At 43.7% G+C, this 27002-nt stretch overlaps 1 protein-coding gene across 2 annotated transcripts; it reads left to right on the top strand.

Annotated features, from left to right (window-relative positions):
- Positions 1 to 8974: 8974 nt before the first annotated feature.
- ZBTB18 (zinc finger and BTB domain containing 18) lies at positions 8975 to 15002 on the top strand. 2 transcript variants are annotated; one of them, XM_015857812.2, is made up of 2 exons: positions 8975 to 9270; positions 12364 to 15002. In XM_015857812.2, the coding sequence occupies exon 2, from the start codon at positions 12378 to 12380 to the stop codon at positions 13944 to 13946; it is 1569 nt and encodes a 522-aa protein (XP_015713298.1). In that variant the 5' UTR covers positions 8975 to 9270; positions 12364 to 12377; the 3' UTR covers positions 13947 to 15002. The 2 variants fall into 2 exon arrangements, with proteins under 2 accessions (XP_015713298.1, XP_015713297.1); XM_015857811.2 differs by lacking the exon at positions 8975 to 9270 and adding an exon at positions 9722 to 10212.
- Positions 15003 to 27002: the final 12000 nt, after the last annotated feature.

The following is a 27002-nucleotide window of genomic DNA, read 5'->3' as shown; positions in this document are numbered from 1 at the left end:
GACTTGCAATTATTTATCACAAATAAACCAAGTTAAGCAAATTCAGCTCCTCTCTGAGACAGACTGAGTGAAGATGCCACATCTTGCCTGCAGCCAGACTGTCCACACTGTCCTATCTGATGCTCTTCGGACCAAAACAGAGTACATGCAGAAGCTGAAGCTGGTTGCAGTAGTGGGTACAGGGCTGGCTGAAATGCCACACACAAACAATCCTTACAAAAGACTCACTGCCAAACAGAACGGATAATGAGTCCAGTTCTCCAGATACCTGCCCTCGGATTGATACAACTCAAGCTTTTCATTAACGATACAGATAAACAGATTAAAAGTACAACATCTAAATTTGCAGATGACACAAGCTTGTAATGGGCTGCATGCACAATGGAGGGAAGATTATCTTTCAAAATGGTTCTGGTAGGTTGGAAAATGGACAGAAAAACCTTGGTGCATGGCAGATAAGATGAAAGAAAAAACCTCTGCTTTGGTAGGAATTATAAATCACATAAATGCAAGATTCACAGCCAAGGAATAGCCAAGGAGAATGTGAACTAATTGAACAGAGTGCAGAAGATGAAAATACAACAAAATGTGAAAAACACGAGCAACGTGTCAGACTGTTTAATTTAGAGAAGACAAGACTGAAGTAGGTAAGTTCATACATGAACGTTCACCTCCAGTGCATGAGGCAGTAGTGTAAAGAGGAAATAAATTCCTCTGCATAGCCACTCTGGGTAAGACAAAAAATGACGTCCTCCTTACAACAGCATTTGCAACAACACATCAGTACAATCATGTTGCCAAAGAGGATGATCAGGCACTGGAACAGGGTGCCTAGATGGACAGTGGAATCTCCCTCTCTGAAGATTTCAATAAGTAAATAAATATAAAAAGGGGGATAAGCACTTGTCAGAAATAACACAGATACAGACGATCCTGACAAGTAATCCAGGCAGAGTGACAAAGGAACTCTTGAAGCTCATTCTCTCCTTTTTTTTTTTGGTGATTCCAGTTCGCTTCATGGGAGGCACAGAACTACTTTGTGCCCCAAGTGCATACCAGCAAAACACCAGAGTCAGAGGCCAAGCTGAACGAATCAATGAAAACGGCTCACACCGAGCTGGGCTGCCTCAAACTGGTGATCACTTGAGGTTTGTAACTCATACAATTTATCTTCTGTGCCTGCTTTGTCGCCAAAAGCAGATATTTGCCAATCATATTGTGAAGAAAATCAGATATTGTCGTCATGACTAAAAGCTCTTAAATGCATTTAAGGCACTACAGAGTAGCTAGAAGGAACGTATATTTAAAATATTTAAAAACAGCAAAAGATCAGATTGAGGAAGGAAAGAAAGATGGTAGAAGAGTGACACAGTGCAAGTTAGTTTAAATAAAGAATCTTATCAAATCTACTGACTACTTGTTCACATCTGTCCAAATATAACTTATGCCATATGTCCTACTATATAAGTCAGCTTGGAGGCAGGACACTTCCCTAAGCAGCAATTTACTTCCTGAGTCTGTTCTATCTTGCAGAGAATAGAGAGAAAAAAAATGACACATTGCTGAAAAAAATCTGAGAAATAAACAAAATAGCTTTCTAAAAGCCTCTGGGAAATAAAAATCCTCACTCTAACAGTATGGTTAGCTCAATCTTTTGGGTGTTTTTTGTTGTTTTTTTTTTTTCTTGTATTAGGATCAGTATTCACAGTGATGCTGTGCTTCCAAAAAGCTGCCTTCAAAGAAACCAGATGCCTTCATTTTACTTCAGCTTTTCATGGTTTGCCAAAGTAGTAAAGAAGCTCTGGTAGGTCACCCAAGCGACCACCCTCTTACCACAGAGCTATAGCTTACAGAGACAGCCTCTCTTTTCTTGAGCCAGGTCAGACCCCCAGGCATGGCCAGCCAGACCTTTGGCGTTATCCTTCTCCAAGGGCTTCCATGGCCACCTTGGGAAGCCTACAAGGGAAGGGAGGCAACACCCCGCTGAGATGCAGGGCCTGCTAACCAAATGCTTCCCTTTTTCTCTGTAAGTGCTATGGACTGGAGATTGCAGTTTGTTGTGTAAGATAAAAATATCCACATCAGAACCCTGTTTTCAGATACCAGAAGCCTCCTTATGGCTCTAAGAGTTTAATTTTCATTTAAACATCAATAAATACAGGCATAAGGGTTTAAGATGAATTATGCAAGCCCTTTAGCCATAGCCATTACATTCTGCCACAAAAATGAGCTGCTGTTCTCACTTTGTTTTATGGGCTCAGTGTAGCCTGTTGTTATTGTAGCTGCCAAATAAAAACCAGCAAACCATGCAAATGAAAATATAATCTTTTATGCTTTCATAGTCTTAGGATAAAGTGGCATGTGCAGTTTTAGAGAGAGTTGTTTTTTTGTTGTTTGTGGGTTGTTGTTGTTTTTTTTTTTGTAGTCTGTGTTGTTATGCCCCTGTCTTTGGAGAGGAGAAATGCAGCGGCTGCTCGGCAGCTTGGGCTGGGAGCGCTGCCCTCCATTGGACCAAGAGCTGTCCTCCACACTGCAACAAGACAGCACACAATGGGTTTCTGGATGTACAAACATAGGATGGATCAGAGATCCCTTCATAACACTGGACACTAGTCCTCTTCTTGTACAAACAACAGATTTTCCACCTCTAACTTTTCTCAAGTCTCTCTGTCCCCTGCTGAAGCAAATATCCCATGACTTACTTTGAGCCACGAGTTTCCCCTAGTGTCCACCACCCAGCAAATGTGCCAAGATTGAGAGCCATGTGAAGTAATGACAGAGAACAGCAGCTGAAACTGAGTGGTAAAAGCACTGGACTCTATATACCGGGACAAAAAGAGCACCAGCACTTTCCTATGTGGCATGCCTGGTAAGGAGAAAGACAAAAAAGCAGGAATCAAGCAAGGGAAGGATCTTATTCATACAATTTTAAAAAGTGGGAACATACAGTGAGCATGAGCTAATGTGCTCTCAAGCTAATTACAGCAGAGCACAACAACTGTATTACAGGCAGAATATTGAGCCGATAAGCACATGGACGCATACATAACATTGTCTGTAACTTCTCTGCGTAGAACTGAGTTTCCAAGATTGTCTCCCTCACCTTTACTGTCTTGATTCTTTCTTTTGTCTGTCTCAGTTTATTTTCGTACTCGCACTCACTGGTGATAACATTTTATATGTATTTTGTGCTTCCTAGTGGGAGCTATGCTGGATTCTGACACCCACACTTGTGCAGAGATTTTTGCATATATTTTTTTTCCCTTCCACCCGTTTTACACAAGATGGTAACATATGGCCTTGGGTGATTAAATGATTTAGTGAATGAACTGAGCAGAAAGAGCAGGCTGATTGGAAGAAGACAGCTTCTGTTTAGGCATAAATGTCTTTGTAATCTGTAATGATAGGAAAGAAATTACAGAAAAAGCATAAGACAATTTAATTGGGTTTCGGTTAAATATTGTATTTTCCAGGTCTGCTTTAAATATAGTGGAATAATGGTATAGAAACTATGATTTATTTTGTTTCTGCAGCATGCACTTATAGAGGGGCCACCCCCTAAATGCACACAGATGTGTACGCCCACAGAGAACATAAAGAGAGGAAAAATTAAGCCAATAGTTTTGGCAAAACTAAGTTGGAGTTTTCCTAACTTTCAGATGATGCAATCCTACACGAGTTTCTGTTCAGACACTGCACTAGTTAGCAAGACTTTTCACTTCCAACCTTTCCAGTAATTTCTCTGATTACAATGCACAGCCTCATCAATGCAATCTTTATAGGAACGGAAAAAGACTTTACAGAAGGAAGATATCCTCTGAGCAGGTTCACCCAATAAATTCTTTGCTACTTTAGGGGCTTGAGGCATCAAAGCCCAGGATTCTTTTTGTGCGCTATGGCTTCTGTTCCTTGTCCTTTCATAAAATCATAGAATCATTAAGGTTGGAAGAGACCACTAAGATCATCTAGTCCAACCACCAACCCATCCCTACCGCGTCCACCAACCATGTACATCTGTACAGTTCCTGAACTTCTCCAGGGACTGCTGACCTCTAGGTCTAGCATTTGTGTTTGGGTAAATAACTTCTGTGTTTTTGTGAACAAGACATGTGGTGGCAGGTGAAGCAAGTCTGTCCTGGGCCACAAATACATTCCACAATTGGCCAGAGCTCCAGGTGTGAGGAGCCAGGTGTTCCTATACTAGAAATATGAAGCCAATCCATCTGTATCCAAAGCAAGGCATCTTTTGAGAGAGAACACTTCTATTCTTGTTCTAGTGATCATACACATCTTATTAGTACGCAGCAAAAAAAAATTCAACAGAATTCCAGGTCAAGTCTCCAACCACAAGGCCAGTTCCATTCTATGTGATCACACTTTTACACTCTTTTGAGACATAACAAAGAAGTCACTGATCTGAGTGATTTTCCCTATATGAAGCAGAAGCTGTAGCTGAAAGTTAGATGAATCTGTGCTCCCAAAAAAGGGCAGATGGACCTGAAGAAAGCACATCAGCAGTGCTTGTCCTCAACTTGCTGGTCGCCACCAGTGCTCCTTCAGTGAAGGGTGCTCCTTCTCCTTTACATGATAGGCTTTGAAAGGAGAGAGGAGTTTTGGCCCAAGTGCTAAGAAAAGCTCTTAGCTGAGGACATCCCAGTGGCTTATCCAGCATAGTTATAGCTCATAACAATTACTGATCCAGGCAGACTCTGGCACAGTAAGATGTACATTCAGTCAGTGCATGAATGCATGCAGAGGCTGTATTATATTATGTTGGCATTCCCCCAGACCTGTCTCTCTGAAGAAAAAACTCAGTTCCATTGTGATATCAGTTGAACCTTGAGCATGATGATAGATCCAGAAATTCATTTAACATCTACTTTTTTTCTGAAAATCTGACCACCATTAATTAAGATTCAATACAATTCTACACAAATAAATAAATAAGGTTGAGTTCTAATTGTATACCTGGGATACACAGCGCTGGAATATTTTCTGCTGGACCTCCAGACCTGTTAGTCAAAAACTGTGGGAGAATTTTAATTTATCAAGGGAGCCCCAACTTCCCATCATCCGATCAATCGAAAGAGCAGCAATATACGTGTGAGTGATGGTATCTGGTCCTATGTTTAGAGCACAAACCCAAAACGTCTGGCTAAGATTAGCGGCTTTCACTGTTGATTTGTTTTGTTGACGGAGAACAAAATGGGTGGTGTGTATGTTAATTAGCACAGCACTGCTCTACAAGAAACACAGAACATTATATTACAGCATGTATAAGAAAGAAGCGTTAAGGGCTGATCGTGCAGGTGGTTGCACCATGTAACTCCATTGCATTAACACTTATATCTATGGCCCTGGACCTTAATATCTTGCAGGCATCTTTGACCTTTTTTAGCTCACACTCCTCTTCTGGACCACCCATAAAAAAGGGTTTCCAAGAGCACGTAGTACTATTCAAACTACAGAAATGAATGCAACTGAAAAATAAACAACAAAACAAGCTTTGTAGGCAAAGCTGGCCTCTGCGAGACATATACCTACACAGCAATCAGTCTTGAGCGGCAACAAACAGCACTGAGAGATTCACCACACAAACTGTTTGGAAAAAATACCAGGAAACTTCAACGTGCCTTTCAGATCAGAGGTGGAAAGGATCCACCAGAGCTGCCGGTGCTCCAGCAGCACCACACTGCCACGTCAGCATTGGTCATGAGCCAAAGGCCTTCAGGCTTGCTTGTTGCCTGGAGGATATAAATGAAAGTCAGCAGGTGCAAAGGTGCGAGAAGTGCAGAACTGCATCATGTCTTTTCAAACTGTGTTTAAGCAGTAAATGAGAATCATTTCTTTCCACGCAAAATTGAGACTGTTTTTATTTTCTTTGGCTTACAGATGCTCCTAGTTCAATTTTCTTGTGTGTTCTCTAAGGTTCCTCGGGATGCTTGAGGTGATTTATAAATGTGTGTAGAGACCAGGTGTATTGCCAGATGTTTATATCCCTTTACAACAGGGCTTCACAATCCTTTCCAATGGAACGCCCGTTCTATATTATTTCTTTCTAATAGAGCATCATCTGGACTGCAGGGTATTTAAGAGTTTTCCCAGTATAGGATTTTTTCTTAACTCCCTCTTCTATCATCCTATTTCCATATTTAAAATAACACTAAGCCTTTAAACCTCTCTAAGTACTCTTTAAAATTAGAGCTCCCTTCATACAAAAAAAAATAAAATGAAATCACAGAGAAATGTCAACAGTTCCAGGTTTAAATGAATGAAGATTGACTCACTGCCAAAAAGATTTTTAATCCTGAAGTGTTACCTACACTCACTTACATTCTATTTCACTTCATTGCTTATTTAGAAATAGTAAAAATCTATTACTTAGTTCTGTGAGTTGTAATTGCAGATCGCTTTCTTGAATATAACCATGGTAAGAAAGAGCCCATAGTCCAGAAGGTGGACTAGTCTGACGAGGGTACATGATCAAAGAGATTTGCCCATGGGTGTAATATCAAGCAATAGAAAGGAAAAGAGAATGCAACTGAATGCAATTGGTAGTCAGCACTGTAAATACTCCTCTTGGTATGCCTCAAATCATAGAATGGTGAGTTCACGTGTATGAGGAGGTAAGAACAAGTGAACTAAAAGTATGAACAGTCTCGTCCCATGAAATTTTATTTTAAAATTATTTCCTTAAATTTCAGGTGATGGAAAAGTCCGTAAGAGGTGAGAAAGTCCATTTGCTAAATGTCAACTTTAGCCAAAAAATCCACTCACACAATTTTTTTCACATTCCTCACACTCATTCTTCCCAGAGTTTTCAATGGTGAGAATGACTAAACTGCTTCTCTCAAAAGGCTGCACTTGGATAAGTAAGTGTAGAGGAGACAAGGTCTCAGCAGCAGACCCCGAACAGTTGGTGATACCGCTCACACGAGGAAGGAAGAGGCAGGATGCAGTTTACAGATCTAGGACAGCGCAGCGAATGTAATCATGTCAGCCACATTCACTGGCAGTTCAAATATATATAACTGCATACGTTATTGGTATCTTCTACATTTTAAAAACTTCACAACTATTTTCAATGATATTTCTTGACACAATACCTACAAAAATTTGTTTTTTTGCAGTTTAAAGAAAAAGCAGCTTTGCAGTTGTAGGAAAGATGTGATTTAGCCGAGGGCTGTTAGAGTTAGGTCACTATGGTTAGGCTATGGTTGGACTTGATGATCTTTGAGGTCTTTGCCAACCTGAGTAATTCTATGATTCTAAGATTCTATGCACAAGGAACGGCAGGCAGCAGGGAACGGAGTGCTGATCTGTCCCAGATGATGTGATTATTAGCACCGGGAGACGATCGGGGAAACATGAGGAGTCAGCATCTCACTGCTGTGTCTTGAACACAAGGACAAAACCTCGCTGAGCTCAAAGTATTATTTAATATGGAACATGTTATCAACAGAAAAAAAAACAGCACAGAACTCTCTATCTTATATAAGGAATTGTACCACCACCCAAGATGAACTGAAACACCCTGAGATAATAACTTTAAACACCCACACCAGGACTGCACTAGAGGTTAGTTTCCCAAAATACAGAGAGAAAAGCATCTTCTTTCGTACTGGCAGGTTTGGTGGGTTTTTTAATATGTTATACTTGAAGCATATGGACATGCGGATGCTGGCTGCTGTGTGATATACATAGCAGTGCTGTCAAATGAATTAGGCACAGCTAGAATTCAGTGTACTTCTTTATAGTAGTTTCATATTGAAAGAGACGACATACACGCCTTCCGTTTTCGTATCCACTAAGTCAATTTTGGACATTAACACACAACCCTCTTTTCTTTTAGCTCTGTCTCTGCTGGTGATCCTTAATTTCTTCATAAACCTCGCCCACACTAACTTCATATCTTAAGCAGCAGGGCAGGTGGGGAAATACCATCTCCTTAGATGGATCTATTCCTAAGGAAGGCCTCTGCTGATGGAACCCAGCCTCCACTGCCCTCTCCTACCCCAGAGCCACTGCCCCCAGCCCTCCCTCACACAGCATGCTAAGCCCTGGGGAACTACTGCCAGCCTCTAGCTCAGGGCACCCCAGCACAGCCTCAATGAAGGCAATGCTGCCTTGAGAGGAGGCACTGAAGTTACACGCAACATACAGCAGCCGAGATGTCAGTGATCTTTTAATGGAGGTGAACAAGCCTCCAGGGTAATCCTTCGCTAGAGGTGAGCAAGTGCACAACCACCACTCTCTGTCATGAACAGCTTTTGGGTGACTCCAGGAGCGTCCTTCTGAGGGCCCTGCTCAGCTGCCCACACCAGGCTGGCACCGATGGTGCAAAGGCAGGTTCTGATGAGGGCAGCCCTCGGGGACGCACCCCCACAGCCGCCATTTTGAAGCGTACGCCCCCAGCCCAGCACAGGTGTCCCGGCCAGAGGCACGGAGCGGGGCCAGCCCGGGGCGAACTGCCTCACGGCTGACAACGCGGGACAAGCTCCGCTCGGCTCGGCTCGGCTCGGCTCGGCTCGGCCCGGCTCGCCCTGTGCACGAGGCACACACGGCAGCTCCACCGCCCCCCACTCCCGCTCTCCCCACAGCCCACTCGAGGCCCGGACCCTCTCACTCCCTCCCGCGAGCACCGCGCCCCCTGGACGGCGCCGCCCCGTCGTCGCTCTCCTCAGGCGAGGCCCCGCCCCCTCCCCGGGCCCGGTGTGGCCCCGCCCCCTTCCGCCTCCGCTCCCCGCCGGTTCACGCCCCCTCGCCTCGCCGCGCGTTCCGATTGGCGGAGCGCTCTGCCTTCCCGGGCCTCCCTCCTCCACTCAGCGCCCGGCACCGCCCGTCACTCATCGTTGGGGCTCCGCGCCGGTTGGCGGCGGCGGCGGCGCGGGCGGGTCGCGCTGTCAGTCAGGGAGCGGAGTCCGAAGTGGGGAGCGGGGCGGGAGGAGGGGAACATCTGTCTGCCGCAGCCGGGCCCGGCTGTGCCGCCGCCGCCGCGCGCCCGAGCCGCGTGCGCCCGGCCCCCGCCCGCCCCCCGCCCCTCCCCCGCGGCCGGCCCCGGGCTCCGCGCCGCCTCCGGCCGTCGGTGCCATGGGGAGCCGCTGAGCGCGGGGCCCGCTGAGCGCCGCCGGCTGCCCCGCTCGCTCCTCAGCTGACGGCAGGGGGGGGGGCTCGGGGGGCGGCGGCCCGCGGGCGGGGGAGCGGCGCGGAGCGGAGCGGAGCGGCCCACGGGAGACGGCGGCGGCGCGGGGACTTCGGGCCGCCGCGAGTGTGAGTCCCGCTCTCGTCCCCGCGCGGCGCCGGGCCGGGGCGGGCGGGGCCCGGGGGGCGGCGGGGCCGGCGGCGCTGCCGGTCACTTTCCTTTTGTTGCCTTGTCGGCCCGGGGGCGGCTTTCCTGCGCGCCGGGCGGCCGCTTCCTGCCCGCGGGGCCGCCGGCGGGTCGGGCCCCGCGCCGCGGGGGGCGGCGGCGCTCGCGGCCAAAAGTTGCCGCCGCCCGACCGGGATGCGGGGCACGGCACGCGGGGTCGCGCCCGCGGTCCCGGGAAGTTGCGGGGAGGGCCGGGGCCGGCGGCAAGGGGCGCGAACCGGGAGGGGACGGGAGGGGAGGCGGCGGCGCGGGCACGGCACCGGGGCCGGCAGCGCGGAGCGGCGGTTCCGCGGAGCGGTGCGGGGTCGGCGAGCCGGGGCTGTGCGCGCTGTCGGCGGGCGGAGCAGCCCTCCAAGTTGAGGCAGAAGTGTCGGTGTGCCGCGAGCGCGGCGGAGCCCCATATGTTGAGGATTTTCTTCTTTATTTATTTTTTATTTTTTTCTTCCCCCCTGTTCGAAAGTTTGGGGAAAAAAAAAAAAAGAGAGACTTTGAAGTATTTTGTTTATACTAACAGAAGAGAAAAGTTCTCCTAAGAAAAAGCTGGTGGCAGGAGTGTAGAGGAGTAGCATATGGCATTAAAAGGAGCACAGCTGGAGGTAGCATTTCCATCTGAACATGATGTCAGAGCAGCTGACAGCCTGCCATCCCTCAGCCTTTTATTCTAACACACAGACAGGGAGTTAGTGTGTGCAGATCTGTGTGTGGAGAAGGTATCTCATTCCTCTCTAACATCATCTCCACTTTGCATCTGTCTCTCCCAGTCTGCTTTTTTTCCACCGATCTAACAGACCTGGAGCCAGCGAGACTCAGAGGAAAGGACTTAATCAGGTTTATGTGTACTAAAGGTAGGAGTAGCAATAGATTAGATACAGCATCTTTCTGTTTTGGTGTGTTGTTTATTGAATTTCAGGAAAAATCACATTACTTTTCTAACCAAGTTTGGAGGTAATATATGAAATTGAGTATTAAGCAGATAAGTGGACTTGGTCAAAAAGGCTGGGGCTGCAGTTTGAGAGTATCGGTTTGATGCACATGGATAGAATTAACTTTAATGCGTATCGTGAGAAGAAAATTTCTGGCTTTAGGATGTGATGAGAGCAACTTTGTTCTCAATTTCTGAGACCAAAACTGAAATGCATTCGGAGGCGAGCTAACGAGAGTCCTGCTTTATGCTTTTGTGCTGCATCTTTAGGTTGACTTGATGGGGATTTTTGGTGAAATAGACACGAGCGTGCTTTTAAAAAGAACCGTTCTGGCTGAACCGTGTTTGTTGTGAAGGCTCTCACTGTGCTTGGTGGTTAAATAGCCAGCAGCCCGGAACTGTGGGAGCATACAGCTGGAGTGCTTTTGAAAGATAGAAATCACTTATGTGTTTAGAAACTTTTGTACCTGGGAGAATAGCCTGACTGGTTTCGTCTTTTCTTTCTCGCCTGTAGCATTTGCAATCTTTTATTCCTGCATAACAATAATTATTTGAAGGAGTTTTTGTATTTGCGACTAATTTAGAACTTGTAGATTTGAGCTGCCTGAATTGGCCAGACAGCTGTAATCGCACTCCTCTATTCTTAATCTCTTTATCTGGGCAGCAGCTGCCATATGGCCACAGTCAGCTGGATCAGATGTTTATAAGCTTCCTTCTTCGTCCCTCTCTGTCCTTTCAGCCTCCTAATTTGATCACAGCTACCTTGTGAGCTGCCCTCCAATCTTTATTTTTAGCCCTCTTAAGGATTAGGATTGATGTTGGCTGTGGGGCACTTAAAGTGATTGTATTGTAAATCTTCGTGCTTTACTCTAGCGGTGGTATTTTACAGAATATAGCCAGGGTTGTGCTGTGAGTTTCAGCACATCTCGCTTTGCCGGGGATGGGCATTTTTCAGCAATATCTGCCAGCCCAGAGAGCCACGGTCTGTTTGGATGGTTTGGAAGAGCATTGCCAGCAGTCACAGAAGAATAGGTTGAGACAGGGGTTTTAGGAGATTTTACTTTCTGTTTGAATTCTGACTTCTCTACTTCTCTGAAGTTTAGTTGCTTGATTTTTTTTGTGTGTTCTTTTGTTTTGTTTTGTTTTTTGTTTTTTTGTATCATCAGAGAGGGTGAATAGAAAAAAGACTTGGGTAAGCACAGCACTCAGGATACTCATTTTAAGTGTGCACACACGCTCACGTTGAATGGCTTTTTTTTTTTTTTTTTTTTAAGTTTGGTACTGCAAACTCTGTGGTGTGGGAGGGGAGGGAAATTTCTGTCCTTCTGCACAGGGGAAGCAGTGCTCAATGGCATTTTAGCTGACAGTTTTCTTTTCCTTTTGCAAATTCTGCACCTTAGCAAAAAAGCATCTTGTTTTCTCATGTACAGTGTGGAGAATGTTCCAAACCTGAAACTATACCTACCAGGAGGAGAAGGCAGTGCAGGCTAGGTTTCTAAAAAAGCTTGGTATTCCTCTCAAGTAAAAATTCTTTACTCCTGTCAGTTCCTATTCCTTATGAATGCTAGACCTTTAGGTTTGGGCAGTTAGCATTTCTTCATGCACAAAACTCTCCTGTTATTACAGGTTAGCTTTAAAAAGGATGTCGATCATCTGTTTTGTTTTATTATTAATATTGCTATTATCTTTTCCCTCTGCGATCTCTCAAACTTAGTGTTTGAAAAAGAAAATACTTTTTTTTTTTTTTTCCAGTTCTGCTAGGGTCGCAATCTGGAGGAAGGTCCTTGAGAAAGAAGAAAATAACTGTTGAACAGATTTTGTGAACAGTGGTGGTAGAAATGTAGCTAAGCGCTTATTAGAATGGCTTACTTAGGGGCGAGGGGAAAGCAGAACTTCAGTGGTTGATTGGGGAAAGAGAGGCCATTGTGTGTACGCGTTAAATAATCCTCGCGTAGTGGCGGTGTCAGGATTCTGGCAGTAGAAACGCTGGGCTTTCAGAGTGGAATAACTTGGGCTCATAAGTTCTGTTGTTCTGAATCCGCGTGTAATTTTGAAAAATCTTATTACTTTATAGGTTATGAAGACAGCATGGAGTTTCCTGACCACAGTAGACATTTGCTACAGTGTCTGAGCGAGCAGAGACATCAGGGTTTTCTTTGTGATTGCACTGTTCTGGTAGGAGATGCCCAGTTCCGAGCGCACAGAGCTGTACTGGCTTCATGCAGCATGTATTTCCACCTCTTTTACAAGGACCAGCTGGACAAAAGAGACATTGTTCATCTGAACAGCGACATTGTTACAGCCCCAGCTTTCGCTCTCCTGCTTGAATTCATGTACGAAGGAAAACTCCAGTTCAAAGACTTGCCCATTGAAGACGTGCTAGCAGCTGCCAGTTATCTCCACATGTATGACATTGTCAAAGTCTGCAAAAAGAAGCTGAAAGAGAAAGCAACCACGGAGGCAGACAGTACAAAAAAAGAGGAAGACGCCTCAAGTTGTTCAGACAAAGTGGAAAGCCTCTCCGACGGCAGCAGCCACATGCCAGGAGACTTGCCCAGTGATGAAGACGAAGGAGAAGATGAAAAATTGAACATCCTGCCTAGCAAAAGAGACTTGGCGGCCGAGCCTGGGAACATGTGGATGAGATTGCCCTCAGACTCAGCAGGCATTCCCCAGACTGGCGGAGAGGCAGAGACACACGCAACAGCAGCTGGAAAAACAGTAGCCAGCCCCTGCAGTTCAACAGAGTCTTTGTCCCAGAGGTCTGTCACCTCCGTGAGGGATTCAGCAGATGTTGACTGCGTGCTGGACCTGTCTGTCAAGTCCAGCCTTTCAGGAGTTGAAAATTTGAACAGTTCTTATTTCTCTTCGCAGGACATGCTTAGAAGCAGCCTGGTTCAGGTGAAGGTGGAGAAAGAGGCTTCCTGTGATGAGAGTGATGTTGGCACTAATGACTATGATATGGAACATAGCACTGTGAAAGAAAGTGTGAGCACTAATAACAGGGTACCGTACGAGCCGGCCCATCTGGCTCCGATGAGGGAAGATTCAGTCTTGAGGGAGCTAGATAGAGAGGACAAGGCAAGTGATGACGAAATGATAACTCCAGAGAACGAGCGAGTCCAGGTGGAAGGAAACATGGACAGCAGCTTGCTCCCTTACGTGTCAAACATACTTAGCCCCGCTGGCCAAATTTTTATGTGTCCTCTGTGCAACAAAGTCTTTCCTAGTCCCCACATTCTGCAGATCCATTTAAGCACGCACTTTCGAGAGCAGGACGGGATCCGCAGCAAGCCTGCTACCGATGTCAATGTCCCCACCTGCTCACTGTGTGGTAAGACTTTTTCTTGCATGTACACCTTGAAACGTCATGAGAGGACTCATTCAGGTGAAAAGCCCTACACTTGCACCCAGTGTGGGAAGAGCTTCCAGTACTCCCACAACCTGAGCCGCCACGCAGTGGTTCACACGCGGGAGAAGCCACACGCTTGTAAGTGGTGTGAGCGCAGGTTCACGCAGTCCGGAGACCTTTACAGACACATTCGGAAGTTTCACTGTGAGTTAGTGAACTCATTGTCTGTCAAAAGCGAAGCACTGAGCTTACCTACTGTCAGAGACTGGACCTTAGAAGATAGCTCACAAGAACTTTGGAAATAAAATTTTTATATATATAAATAATATATATATAAATCTATATAGTTGTGGTACAGTCTAAAAGCAATCTTGTTTCCTTGAACTGAAAGTTTGGCTATTAGCTTGTTTTTGCACTTTAAGGCAGCATGAATATTTCACTAATTTAGCACTCTGATAAAACGGAACTTTAGAGGTAACGTGGTGAAGTAATAAGCATCGGAGCGTATTTTTTTCCCCCCTTTTTTGGACTAGAAGCCAGCAGATACTTTAATTTTAAAGAATCTCCAATTTGAAAATGTTGACATGGCTTTGTTCTCCCCAAAACGCTGCGTTATTTTGAGCTCTAGATAATTTTCCTTTCAAAATCTGAATGTAGAAATCCTATCCCCAATTGTATCAGATCCTTTACATTTATTTTTTTTCATTATTTTCTAATTGCATGAGTCCTTTCTAGCTGTTGGAAACCTGAATGCTTTTAGACCCAAATGGAAAATTTCTGAAATGCTGGATTATCTATTTTTAAACAAGCGGTTGACTTAAAACTTATTATGGCAACTTCTGGATTTCTGACAGTTCCCACTGGAAAAAATAAAAATAAAATAAAAACACAAAAAAAAAAACAACAAAAAAATCAACAAAACAAACAAAAAAAAACCAACAAAAAAAAAAAAAGCAAAAAAAAAACAACCAACCAACAACAAAAACCACAAAACAAAAACCCTGAGAGTACACTGGGATCACTGGGACTCTGTCTTATGTGAAGGTTTGCTTGGGATGAAAAAGGATATTGCAGCTTCAGCAGTGATGAACTGTGTGTTTAAAAAATGTGAATTACTGTTATTGTATACTGTAATTGATTACATGGGCCGGGGGGAGGTATCAAAGAACTTGGCAGGTTGTGTTGATGCTCTTAGTTGAGTCTTGAAAAGTAAATATTAACGCTACAGAAATGCATGAGTTTCAGTATATTTTTGTCTTTGTTTGCATTGTATAACTTTAATGAGTGAGTTTAAAATTATTTAATTTCCTTAGGAAAAAGCACCGTTGAAAACGCCGGTGTTATGAAGAACGTAAATGCACTGTTTTTATTTTATATAATTTAAATTTTCTTTCCCACTGTCTTTCAGTTGAGAAAAACTTAAGCTACAAGTTGACAATTTAGCTACGTAACAAGGAAAATATGAATGTTTACAAACAGGCTTAAAGATTTGCATGTGCAGTGTGCATTCATTAAAAGAAAACCTTCTAATTGCACAAACCCCACGCCAGCTCCAACTTTAGGTGCATACATTTACCCAGATGAGCATTTTTAGGATTCCTGCTGTACACATCCACAATAGGTCATTCTTTTTCCCCCCTTGAAAAGGGTCTGTGGACTGAAAAAGCCCCGGGCTGAAAGGACTGGAAAGCCCTGATTGACGGGGGAGGGGGGGGGGGGGGGGGGGGGGTCTATCGGCGGTCCCGCCCTGGGCCCATCTCCGCCCCCGCGCAGGGGCGGGTTGGGGGGGGGGGGGGGGGGGGGGACCGGGGGAGGGTAGAGGGCTCTGTGTATCCAAGCAGCAGAGACTGCAGCCTGACGTGTGGTTTTAATGACCAACACGCAGGTCAAAAGCATTTTGCACAGTGTTTGTTTTCCTGTCTTGCACTTACAAATAAGGTCTATGGGAGTAGCATGGAAAACGTTTGCTGTTTTTCCTTTTTTTTTCTGCTTTTGTTTAAAATTTGATCGCCTTAACTACTGTAAACATAGCCTATTTTTGTGCTTAAGATACTGAATGGAAAACTCCATTGTGTATTGCTGGACTGTTTTGGAAATATTTGGTCAAATGTGTGTTAATTTGGCTGTAATGGCATTTAAAACAAAACAAAACAACAAAAAAAAAAAGCTGTGAAAATGGCCTTGGAGCGTTATCTTTAGTTACTTGAATAGTTTCTAGGTTTAAAAATACATTCTTTTATTAATTTAGAGGAGACAATCAGCGTCTGAGGAAAAAAAAAACAAAAAAAAACAACAAACAACGGACTTTCTCTTGGATTTTTTTGTGGTCCTCGTGAGTGATTGCTTTTTTTCCTTTTATTAGTTTCACATTCTTCTTTTGTTCTAAAACTTAGACTGACATCTAGCTTTGACAATCATAGTACGTTTTATTTTCCTGAGGGATGGGGGGGGAGGGTGGGAATAACTTATAATGCTGTTTAGTTTTGTACTATTGGTGTGTTGGTGAATTTTTAAACTGTGTGCTAACTGCAATAAATTATATGAACTGAGAAATCAATTCCCTTGTCTTTTTTTTTTTTTTCCTTTTTTTTTCTATTTTTTTGGTCCCTCTTTTAAATGATAGCGAGGGAAGTTATTTTTTATAACATGTGACATGATTACTTTTGCACAGCCTCCCGTTGCAAACTGTACGGAGTATGTTTTCTGCTATGCTTTTTGAGCACTTTGTTGCTAACGTCCGTTATTTACATCTCTCTTAACGTTTCAACGAATTAAATGCTTGTGTTTTGAAAGCGTTCCTGTGTCTGTAGCTCTCTAACATTCTGGAGAGGGGATTAATCTTTCTTTCCCCCCCCATCATCCCCAAAGACATCTGCAGAAGCGATCTATTCAATTCCAGAAATTTTGATTCCACGCAGATCTCTCTAAAGACACCAAATTCCTTTTCTGGGCTTAGTTTCACCCCAAGCAGATCTCTTGGGCTTCTCCCTTTTGTATTCCGTTTCTGTCAGAACAGTAGAGCAGAAGGAAACAACTTAATCTGAAGTACAGCTCGGGTAGGGACTGGCAGTCTACGCTACGGAGCAACTAACAGTCCAAATGTCCAAAATACCAGCAATCCATCAAAACTGTCTGGGCTACAAAGGAAAATGAGAATAATCCTACAGCTGTTTGTGGATTTCTCTTACAAGCTAAACCTTTCTTCTGAAGAAAAAAAAAAAAAAAAAGTAAAGCGCAGCGAAACATTTGAAAAAGGTATTGTAGAGGTTTGTTGCGGGATATACCCAGAATTCTTTATCGAAACCGTTCCCTCCTAGGGATGAAACCAGCCCTGCAGAGCCCAATGGGAGTAGAAAGGTAGAGCTAAATTAGAAGTCTGGAACAGAGACAGCGGGGCCAGTTTGAAGGAAAAAAAAAAAAAAAATCAGGATTTTAACGTTTCATTAGATTTGTCATCCATCTGCCTGGGTACAACTTCAGTTGACCAAACAAATCTTGTCGCCTAACGCTATGCTGCGCTTCTTCCTACATCTGCAATAGTTCATACCTAGCCAAAATGATTTTTTTTCACTGTTTTGATCTTTATAACAATTTCAAGTATCATTTGCTCCTTTTTCCACCCTCTTTTTCTCTAATAAGGTGGGTTATTTCGGAAACGCTTTCTTTTGTAAATGTGAGAACGTGAGTATCATTGGCCATGAAGTTTTCTCATTTTCTACCAGCAAGCCTTTGCTGCAGCCTGGTCTTTCATACAGCAGAGTATTATGTGTAGTTATGGCAGTTTAAAGTTTCATCATCAAGACTGGAAAAGAGTAATATTGCAGTTCTGAAATGCATACAGTTGACGAGCTTTAGATGTGGCTCTGGGCAGGTTTGCTATCCGTTCTCAAACAAGAAGGCTTATAAGAACTATAGATTCATGAATAGGGCTAGACTTAGAGCCCTGTTTGGAGGGTAACAGAAACATAACTCTGCCACTAACGACAAGATCATTCAATATAGGCTTTGTATGTTCGGATTTTATCCAGTCAGTGTATACATGCGCGGCACATGCTTGTTTGTGGCTGTCAAAGTGTTTCTTCAATGGAAAATGAAACATACTTCTGTGTGCTGCTTCTCTCCGTCAGCTTTAATGTACTGACATACCCAAATAGCTGTAACCTTTTTTTCCTTTTTCTTGTGGTATGCTCCCTAGATGATGAAGCATGAGAGAATGGTTCCATTGGCTCGGGGATGTGTGGTAACAAAACCCGTACTGTTCGTATTGCCGCTGGGGCATAAGGCAAATTGCGAAGATGGAGGTCCGTGCTGTGAACCTCAGAAGTTCAGAAGACCTCCTCTGGCCACTGCCCCTCATTGCGTTACAGCTGGGCATAGGTCTACCCCGAGGCTCTCGGGGAATTTACAATTCAGTTGTTTCTTTAACCTCTTCACGTGATCGTCCAAAATTCTCTCATCATGCGTGATTTCTCTAAACCGAAGCTTGGGGATCATTGCTACAGAGAGTTTTAATGCAGGCGTATTATTTTATATGCCATTTACTTAATAAGACCTTTGCAAATTATAGGTGAAATTTAAAAAGAACTCGGTGAGAGTTTTAGAAAAAACTTTCTAGTCACAGTACAGAAGGGAACTTCGTTGCTTCTCCTGCTCCAGGACCAAACGATTCCATACGTATTTCTGCAGAGCGGGAGTTAAAGCTGCATGCCCCTTCAGAACTTGAATCTCCTCATCTGAATCTTAAGCAAAATTGTAAAATGAATTTGGGAACCGGCGCATTCCCTTTCCCTCCTGCAGCACACCGAGCCTTCTCCTGCCCGCCCGCTTCTGCTTTCTGCTTTGCTTTGGTGTGGAGAAGCGATACTGTGATTTGTCGGCAGTGCAGCCACTCTTTGTTTTACCTAATCAAAACACTAAAGGCTTCTACAACAGTCAAATATTCTAACTTCTTAATGAACTCTTCAGACATCAAAATTCACTTTCCCAGAATCAGCAGTAAAACCAACCCCCCTTATTATGGTGGACGGTACTGAGGCAGTTTGCAGCCGAGGAAAACTTGCAAGGGGAGAACATTTCTGCACGCTGCCTTCTCTCCTTGTGAAGCGGTGTAAATTCCTTCAGAGCTAAAGTGAACTACATTTTGAGGCCGCACAAATACACTAACGCTGGAAAACAGATCCAAAGGTATTTTCATATCGTTCTATGTCTCAGTGCTCTCAAACTTATAAGCTATTGATGCTGTTTGTCCGCCTTATTTTGAAACAGAAATATCCCCAAGGAGTATTGTCTTTTATTATAGAAATCTTAACAAGGCATTAAGATTTTTATATATATATATATATATATATATATATATATATATATATATAATTTCATTTTTTCATTTTATTACTGGGATTGTGAATGTGGGTTATAACAGAAGTGCCCACTGTTTCTAAAAGAAGGAAAAAACAAAAAAGGAATATTCTGGGCTCTTTCAAAACATTCTCGTTCAGGATGTTTTGTTTAATTCTTGATGTGCTTTAGTCACCTTTAATTGTGTCATTAAACATAGTGGAGTTGGTAATACAGATTGTCTTCTATTTGATATGAGGAGTTATTTCTTAGTTGTGTCAGTAAAGATGCCTTTGGCTAGAAAGTGTGAATGTGATCTGTTGCAGGCAAATTGAAAACCTCTTAGGAAGATGAACACTGCTTACTAAACCTGGAGCCAGGAGCTCATTCTGGCATGATAAAACTCAGCTGCACCTGGTAACGGGTGGTACCAGTGACAGGTTACACTCTGATCAGCAATACTGTCTACTTTACTATAGAAAGATTTTTGATAAAAAGAAAACCAACTAAAAGCACAGCTTGTTGCTGTTTGTCAGTATAGATGTTCTCAAAGCGTACCCAATGCAGGCTAAGCAGACCGGCTGCTCACAGCACAAGGTGCGGGTGAACCAAAGGTGGGGCAGGCTCAGCCGTGGCAGTGGCTGCAGCTGCTGCAGAGGTTTCAAACTGATAAAAGTGTGTTCAGAAAAACACGTGCGTGTTTGAAATACATTACCAGGAATGTTTGTCTTGCATTGGAATTGTTTGGTTTAATTGATTTATTTTTACTTTTGTTTTATTTTATTTGGTCTCACAAAACTTGATTCTGTTGTGTGCTTAAAATCTTAAGGTTCATTTTGGTTTCATCTAATTTTCTTGCGCTTCATTTGCTTTTCCCACTAAGACAACCAGTCCTGTGAAGCAACACATTCTTCACGCAGAACTCAGGGAATGGCCATTCTCTTGCCATTACTCGTTTGCAGGAGGAGGCCAGGAGTGCTTGCACTGAGTAATTGTCTGCCTCAGTGGAACAAGACCTTCCTCTCGTACCATTTGGGAGGTGCTGGGCCACCCGTGCTTTCACCTACTTCAGTTTCTGAGATTTTGCTGCCTGCCAACAGCAAGCCTTGGCTTGGGGCTATAGGATACAGCATGTGCAGCCCAGCCTTGGAGCTGAAGATTCAAGTTGATTTGGGATTTTTGAAACTGCAGGAAATAAATAAGTGATTAAGTGCAAGATGGGTTGTTCTTAGGAAATTTTATCTTACAGTGGTCCGCTATTTCTTAAGCTTTAAAAAGCAGATTGTGTACAAATAAGTGCGCATGTGAGGACGTACTTGAAAATAACTCACTAATTTTTACTTGGTTGTGCACTGACATCACGTTCTCCGTTAGTCCTTGAAGATCTTTAGGACACGTGTTTCACACCCGCATGCAGCAGCCAGTGCAGAGCTATGTTGTACGACCCCTCACTTGCCGTTCTTTGGTTATCAGCCTCAGCTCGAGCACCAGGAAGGATTTCAAGTGCAGCAAGGAGCACACCAGCTCTGGCTGCACACTGCAACCCGGTGCACAAAGCCGGCTCTAAGTCGGTAAAATATTTAGAGAGCAAGTTACATGTGCACTGTGACTTAGAAAGGATTTAGCTGGTAACTCAGTATGTTGCTGCCTCAATGCTGCAGCAGATACATTAAAAGGCTCCACTGTTTCACAACAGCTATATGGCGAGTTATCTGCTGTATCAGGATGTAAAGCTCAAGATGGATTTAAATACTTCTCTCACAACCTTCCCAAAATACATTTTGGTTAAATGTTATTTACGGCTATTAAGAAAATAAAAACCACTCTCCATGCTACATTTTAGGCTTTTGTCAAATTGACTTCAATTTTAGCAGTAAATCTACTTTTTATAAACTTTTGGATGTGAGCCCAATATACATTTTGCAATTTTAAAAATGTACTTTATCTATAAATAAAGCCCCTGAAACTGATAGAGGTTTATCGTATAAAACATGATTTATTTTCAACTGCATTTGCTGCGTATTCACGCTTAGTGAGGATTCGTGTTGAGATAATTTTGGGATTTCATACCGAGACAAAATACCGTTAAAATCTTAATGAAACATATCCTGTTTCCATAGGCTATAGCTACCGGGTCTTCATTATCTGTAGCTTATTCTCTCTCTTTTCTAGTAGCTCAACTGGCACTGTTCATCCAGAATCTGTTTTCTATTCATAGTCTTCAGGTGCATACGTGACAGCTTGAAAATATTGCAAATACTCAACATCTCTTTGTTTTAAAGTGGCTGAATGGCTCTAAAGAAGGGTCTACCTCTTACTGAAGTGAGCCTAACAGATCCTGAGTTCTTTGGGAGCCAGAATCAGCACGTCCCTGTGCTACCTGTGGAGACACTGTGGGATGAAGCTGGGAGTGCCAGGCTCCGGCTGCTGCCGGTCTCAGACCTCTGTGGGGGAAAGCACGGTTTGCCCAGCTCAGTGGGATGAGCCTTAACCCCCTAGAATGTATGTACTTTTCATCAAGATTGAGAAAGACTCATGGAGAAAAAACTTCAAAAATAGCTAGGGCAAAAAATGGCACAAAGCTGAACTTCACTTACCAAATTTGGTATGCATAGCTTTCATTTGCATCAAGAAACCCATGTGTTTTAGAATCTCTGCAAGGAGACCTTTCAAAGCCTGTAATCAGTAGTCAAAAATGAGAGTAAACCAAGAGACCTTTTTTAACCAGAGTGCTAATTTTAACATGCTCTTTCATTCCCTCTAATAATGTGAGGTTCGCAGCTTAGCTAGATTTCCTGCGCAATGGCAAAACCACAGTGGAGCCTCATCCACCTTCCAGCCAGGCTGGGCTGATGGTGCAGGCTATCTGAAGGTGCCGGCTGGCAGGCATGCACTGTTTGGCCAATAGGCACCTGGAGGTGAGCACCCTGCAGCAAGGAGCGTTGCCCTCACATAGCAACAGTAGGTGTGTTGGCACACTCCTACTGGGGCGAGTCACAGTGACTGAGGGGCTGCTGCTGGGAGGACATTGGCTAATGTGGGGTGATGCAAGCAGGGAATTGCAATGTCCACGCTCACACTTGCTCAGCACACAACAGAGCTGACGGATCTGCAAGCCACATAAGTACTTGATGATATAAGCTGATTTAAAATGTTAGCCCTGAGTTAACCATGCTATGGGATGGTCCAGCGCTGCATAGCTGGGTGCTGCACTGCAAATGCTATTTAAAAAATGCAGAGAATTTATGTGTCTAATTTTTCAACCTTTCCTCATGGAGAAGAAGCCTGCGTGTGAATGTTCAGATGTGGGCCCTACCTGACATGAACTGCCTGTGAGTCACTACCAAGACACCTAGTAGATGACTAGCACTCTTCCTAATGTTAGTCTTCTATTTTAGGTTGATGCTCTTCACATCCAGGGCTCCCCCACATGAAAATGCTACCATTTAATGCATTTTCTTTTTTACAAGAGTCTTTCATGGTTCCTACAAGCATTCATGGATAAACCAGATTGCTTAGTTTCAAAACTGCCTTTATTATTTCTTTTGGAAATACTCAGCCCCTTTGAGTAATTTTTGTGACTTCCCGAACCAGGTAGAAATATCTCATGCCAGAGTTTGAAGCAGAAAAAAAGAGATTTACAAAGACATCAGCTTAGCATGCTTTGCCAAAATTTAATATCAGTGCTCACCTTTTGAATCAGTCGTTATCTCTTTTCTTTAGAATGAGGAGGAGGAGTCTGTGCTTGGGACTGAAATGTGGTGAGAAAAGAGGGAACATCTGTAAATAATGTCTTTTTCTTTTAGGAGAAGGATAAGCACATTGTTAAAAGAATGAAGGAAATTACAGAAAAATGAGGTTTAAGGGAAAGCACATGTTGAAAGACAGAGCACATTAATCAGGATATAGGAATGGGAGGTATAAAGCCCCTTTTCTACACCACTTTGATTCTCGTGAAGGACAAAAAGCATTATGAGTTTTTTCTTTCTTTGCTGCTCTGAGGAAGGAAGCAATATACCACTGGAAGTTGTGGTCCCCACTTCTGCTCCAGTTGTGGAAGATGAAGCACTTTTAATTCATCTCAAAGGCTTTGTTCTCCCTCTTTTTTTTTTTTCTTTTTTGAACAAAGGAGAGACAGAGCTGCTCCTCATGGTTTTACAGATGAGAGGAGCCCAGTTGTGAAGCCTTTTCACCAGGCCAGAGTGAAACTCTGCACACAGAGCAGGAGGATGTGGGGCCTGCAGTAGCAGTGCTGGTAGGGACATGGCATGTTCAGAGCTGCTGAAGTCACTAGAGAAGGATGAAAAAAAAATAAAAAAAAAAATTAGAAAAATTTTTTTTAAAAAGGAAGTGAAAGCCATGTTTATCCTGGGAATGGATGCAGGGTTTGATATTTCAGAGTGTTTTCACCACATCTTCTGTGCTACCTCTCTAGACCCTTTGTGCACCATGTTTGATGCCTGATGTTACACTTGGCTCTGCGCCTCTCTGCTGTCAGCGGGTTTCAGTTGGTTGTAGACTTGGAGAGGTATTTGTGAGTGAGAGAAGGTAATTTTAAAGCCCTTCGTATAGCATTGGAGGCACATGTGTGGGTGAAAGTCCAGCCTTGGGGACTAGGCAGAAATGACGCTGATTGTGAGTGTTCATCCCATCAGAAATCTTCCCCAGATATCAGGGATCTCTTGGAGGAGCTCCTTTAAGTGTCCACATCACTGATTTGCAAAAAAGGTGAGAGTCTGACAACTTCAGCCCCTCCCATCTCTTCCCAGCCCATCCCCATCATTCCCAGGAGCCATTTTGTGCCCTGTGCAGGCTGTGGCTCCAGGTGGGGCAGGGCCATCAGTGGATCTGGTACCTGTCACACTTCTCAACATGGCTCCCTCAGAGTGCTGTCCCAGCAGCAAAGCCTGGGTACCCGCTGCCATGGGGAGGTGGGAAAATGTCATCCTCCTCCCCAGCTCCTGCGGGTTTCAACCTGCACTCTGGTCAGAGATGGGGACACAGCTCTTCTCTTCTTTTATTTTATTAGGCGCCTTCTAATACTTTTGGAATCTCATCCATGATGGTCTCTGAGCAATTCTGGGCTCCAGCCGCCTGTCCTCCTCAGGCCTCAAATGATGCACATTTGTGAGGCGACGAACTCCACAAAAACATCCGAATGCGATCTATTTTTTCCTTCTCTTTTGTTGCTTAATGGATGACTCAACTTTCTTTTGTGACTGGATAGCTTTAATTTATAGTTTTTAGGAGAGCAATCGTTCTTCTCATTATTTTTGGTTAAATATTCTTATTTGTTGATTATTTAATAGTTTGTTTGGATAAAGACGTAAAAAAAAAAAAAAAAAAAAAGACTAAAAAAAAAATCAAAAACCAGCTTGGTGCCATAGACCGAGTCCAAAAGAAATTAACTGCTCTGCTGCACATATTGGAGCAGGGAGTTTGCGGAGAATGCAGCTCTGCTAATGGACTGGCAAACTTATAAAGGCTGTAAAGATTCCATAGAACCACGCTCTGCCTAATTTTATTAATTAACCCTCATTGCTTTGTACAAAGGTTGTCCTGGCTATGGAATAAATGAGTGAAAGAGCTGGCCAGTGGGCATTAAGCATAATTTTACGCTTAGCGTTGCAGAGGACTGGGGCTCAAAGGGTTTGTGTTGTTTCATTTCATTTTTCCTCGCACACATCTTTCCCATCCTGGTGCTGACTGATATGGAAATGCTGCAAGGAGTTGCACCCCACCGCACAGGCCATGGCTGAGGCACGCATGGAAGAAGACTGTGGTAGAGGCAGTAGGAGCAGCACCCGGCTCCTCATCAACTTGTCCTGCTGAGCGGGCAGCTCTGAGGGATGGCTGTATCTAAACACCTCCAAGCTGAGAGACGCTCAGAGACAGCACGAAGCATTCCCGTGAAAGAAAGGTCACTCCATTTAAGTTTTTTGAATGACTCACTAAGCATTAAAGCTGATTTTTGCTCTGCTGCATTCTTTTCCTAATATTCACACTCTATACTTTCTTTTACATTATATACAGATTATATGTCAACCAAAAAGGGACAGTAGTTGAGAGAGAAACGACTATTTATTTATTTATTTTTAAATCTGTATGATTCATGGGACAAAGTTCTGTGATGCATCACACCATCCAGTCTCTGTCTGGACCGACGCATGGTTTTTTTGTATATTTTTTTCTGCCTTTTTTTTTTTTCCCCCTAAAACATTACTTCTTGGCAAACTAGATATGCAAATGCCAGAATACACTAAAACCACATTTAATTGGGCCCACTTGCCAACTTCTTGAACACAGCTTGGATTATTTCACTGGAGGCTGCTTCTGTTAAAAGATGGGGGAGGAGGAAGTGGCATATTGACAAGGCTTCAGATAATTTTTTTTCCACTAGAAGTACAATTATGCTATGAGCCAAGTTTGGAAGTATTTTACTATGTTTAATAATAATTATTATTAAAGGATATTGTAAACATATGCATTTAAGTGGAATGTAATGGGAATACAATCATGTCACTAATTTAGCTTTGGATTAATTTACGAAGGGTTTTTGTTGTTGCTTTTTTTTTTTAGGGTAACCAACTTCCTCAGTCCCTGGAACCCGCACAGCACTGTTAAATGCTGGTTTAGAAAGGATGTGCATCCTGACTGCAAGCTAAACGTGATGATTAAAAATATTCATTCTTTCAGAAGATCTGTGAAATTTCCATCTCTGACTAGCAATCAATTAAATATAAACCATATAATAGGATTAAAGTCACAAGGTTTGCAGAGTTCCCAGAAATTTCAAGTGTACATAACGGGTGCAAGCCTTATGCTGTGGGTGCCGTGCCCTGCTTTTCCCGGGCCCAGATGGACCAGCATCTCACTGGTGTTGCCCCAGTAGCTGTAGAGGTGCTGGATGGCCACAGGCCAGAGGTGCAGGGTCAGGTGGGGACACCAGCCAGCAGCACCCTTATGGGAGGCCCAGGCTTGGTCTGACCCAGTGCCAGGCATAGGGGAGGGGTGCACCTCTGAAACAGCAACAGTGCAGTCAGGGCAGAGGCGTCATATCGGGTAATGAGCATATTTGTAATGTGTTTAAACAATCTGAAAAACTGTGGCCAGGCTCTGTGTTCTTTTCCTCCTGCCATCCTCCTAAAGCAAGTTTCAAAAGAAGGGAGTTTTATCGTTATTGTAGGAATTCTTTGAGCTATATCCAAGGAGAGAACAATTTCTTTGTCATTAGAAACATCAATGGCTCTCCTCGAGCGCATAAACAGTTTACACTCTGTGGTTTTAAAATGTGCTCGTCTGCAAACCTTCACAGCAATCTGAATTGTGAACATTTCGGCGCTTGGATGTAAAATCTGGGATCTCAATTTAGCCTTCTGTAAATGCAAGGATGAAGGGCAAAGCACAGATCTGGGCATGAATTTTTAAATTAAGGGTATTCAGTTTCACAGTTTTAGGATGGCACCTATATGCAGTCGACAACCAAGATGTCTGAGCAGCTCACAGTCTGGAGTTTATTCTTAAATAGTCTGTGAGGCCTGGATTGCCTATTGTCCCTCACGCGTCAGGTTCTCGGATGCATTGGCCCCACTCTATGCTAGCAAAGCTTTTCAGTGCAAATGTGTCAATCAAAAGCATTAAAACAGAGCTTTGGTTATTATAATATATAGTGATAAAGACCTCTATTTTGGGTTTAGGTGATTATGCTGCTGGAACAGGTTTTTAAGGTGTTGCAGGAAATGTTATCTCCTGCCAAAATACGCTGTGGGTTGGTGTGGCAGCTGGGCAGTGTGGCCATACCGAAACACAGAGCCAAAGGGCCCTGGGGACCCTGACAAGCCTGGCAGGAGGCTGGTGCCAGAAAAGAAGTGTTGGCATTGGCCTTCATGCTGCTGTGTGGGGTTCAAGGTACTGAACCATCCCTTTTGTGCTCCCTGCATGGGTTAAAAGCAGCAGAGGGGTTACACATAGCCAGAGCTTTGTGTTAGAGCCCAGTGATCTGCTCCCAGAAAAGAGATCCAAGACTC

The sequence above is a fragment of the Coturnix japonica genome, chromosome 3, assembly GCF_001577835.2.
Source record: "Coturnix japonica isolate 7356 chromosome 3, Coturnix japonica 2.1, whole genome shotgun sequence".
Taxonomy (NCBI): Eukaryota; Metazoa; Chordata; class Aves; order Galliformes; family Phasianidae; genus Coturnix; species Coturnix japonica.
Note: the sequence above shows the minus strand (reverse complement) of the source record. Positions and strands in the feature narration are given on the sequence as shown.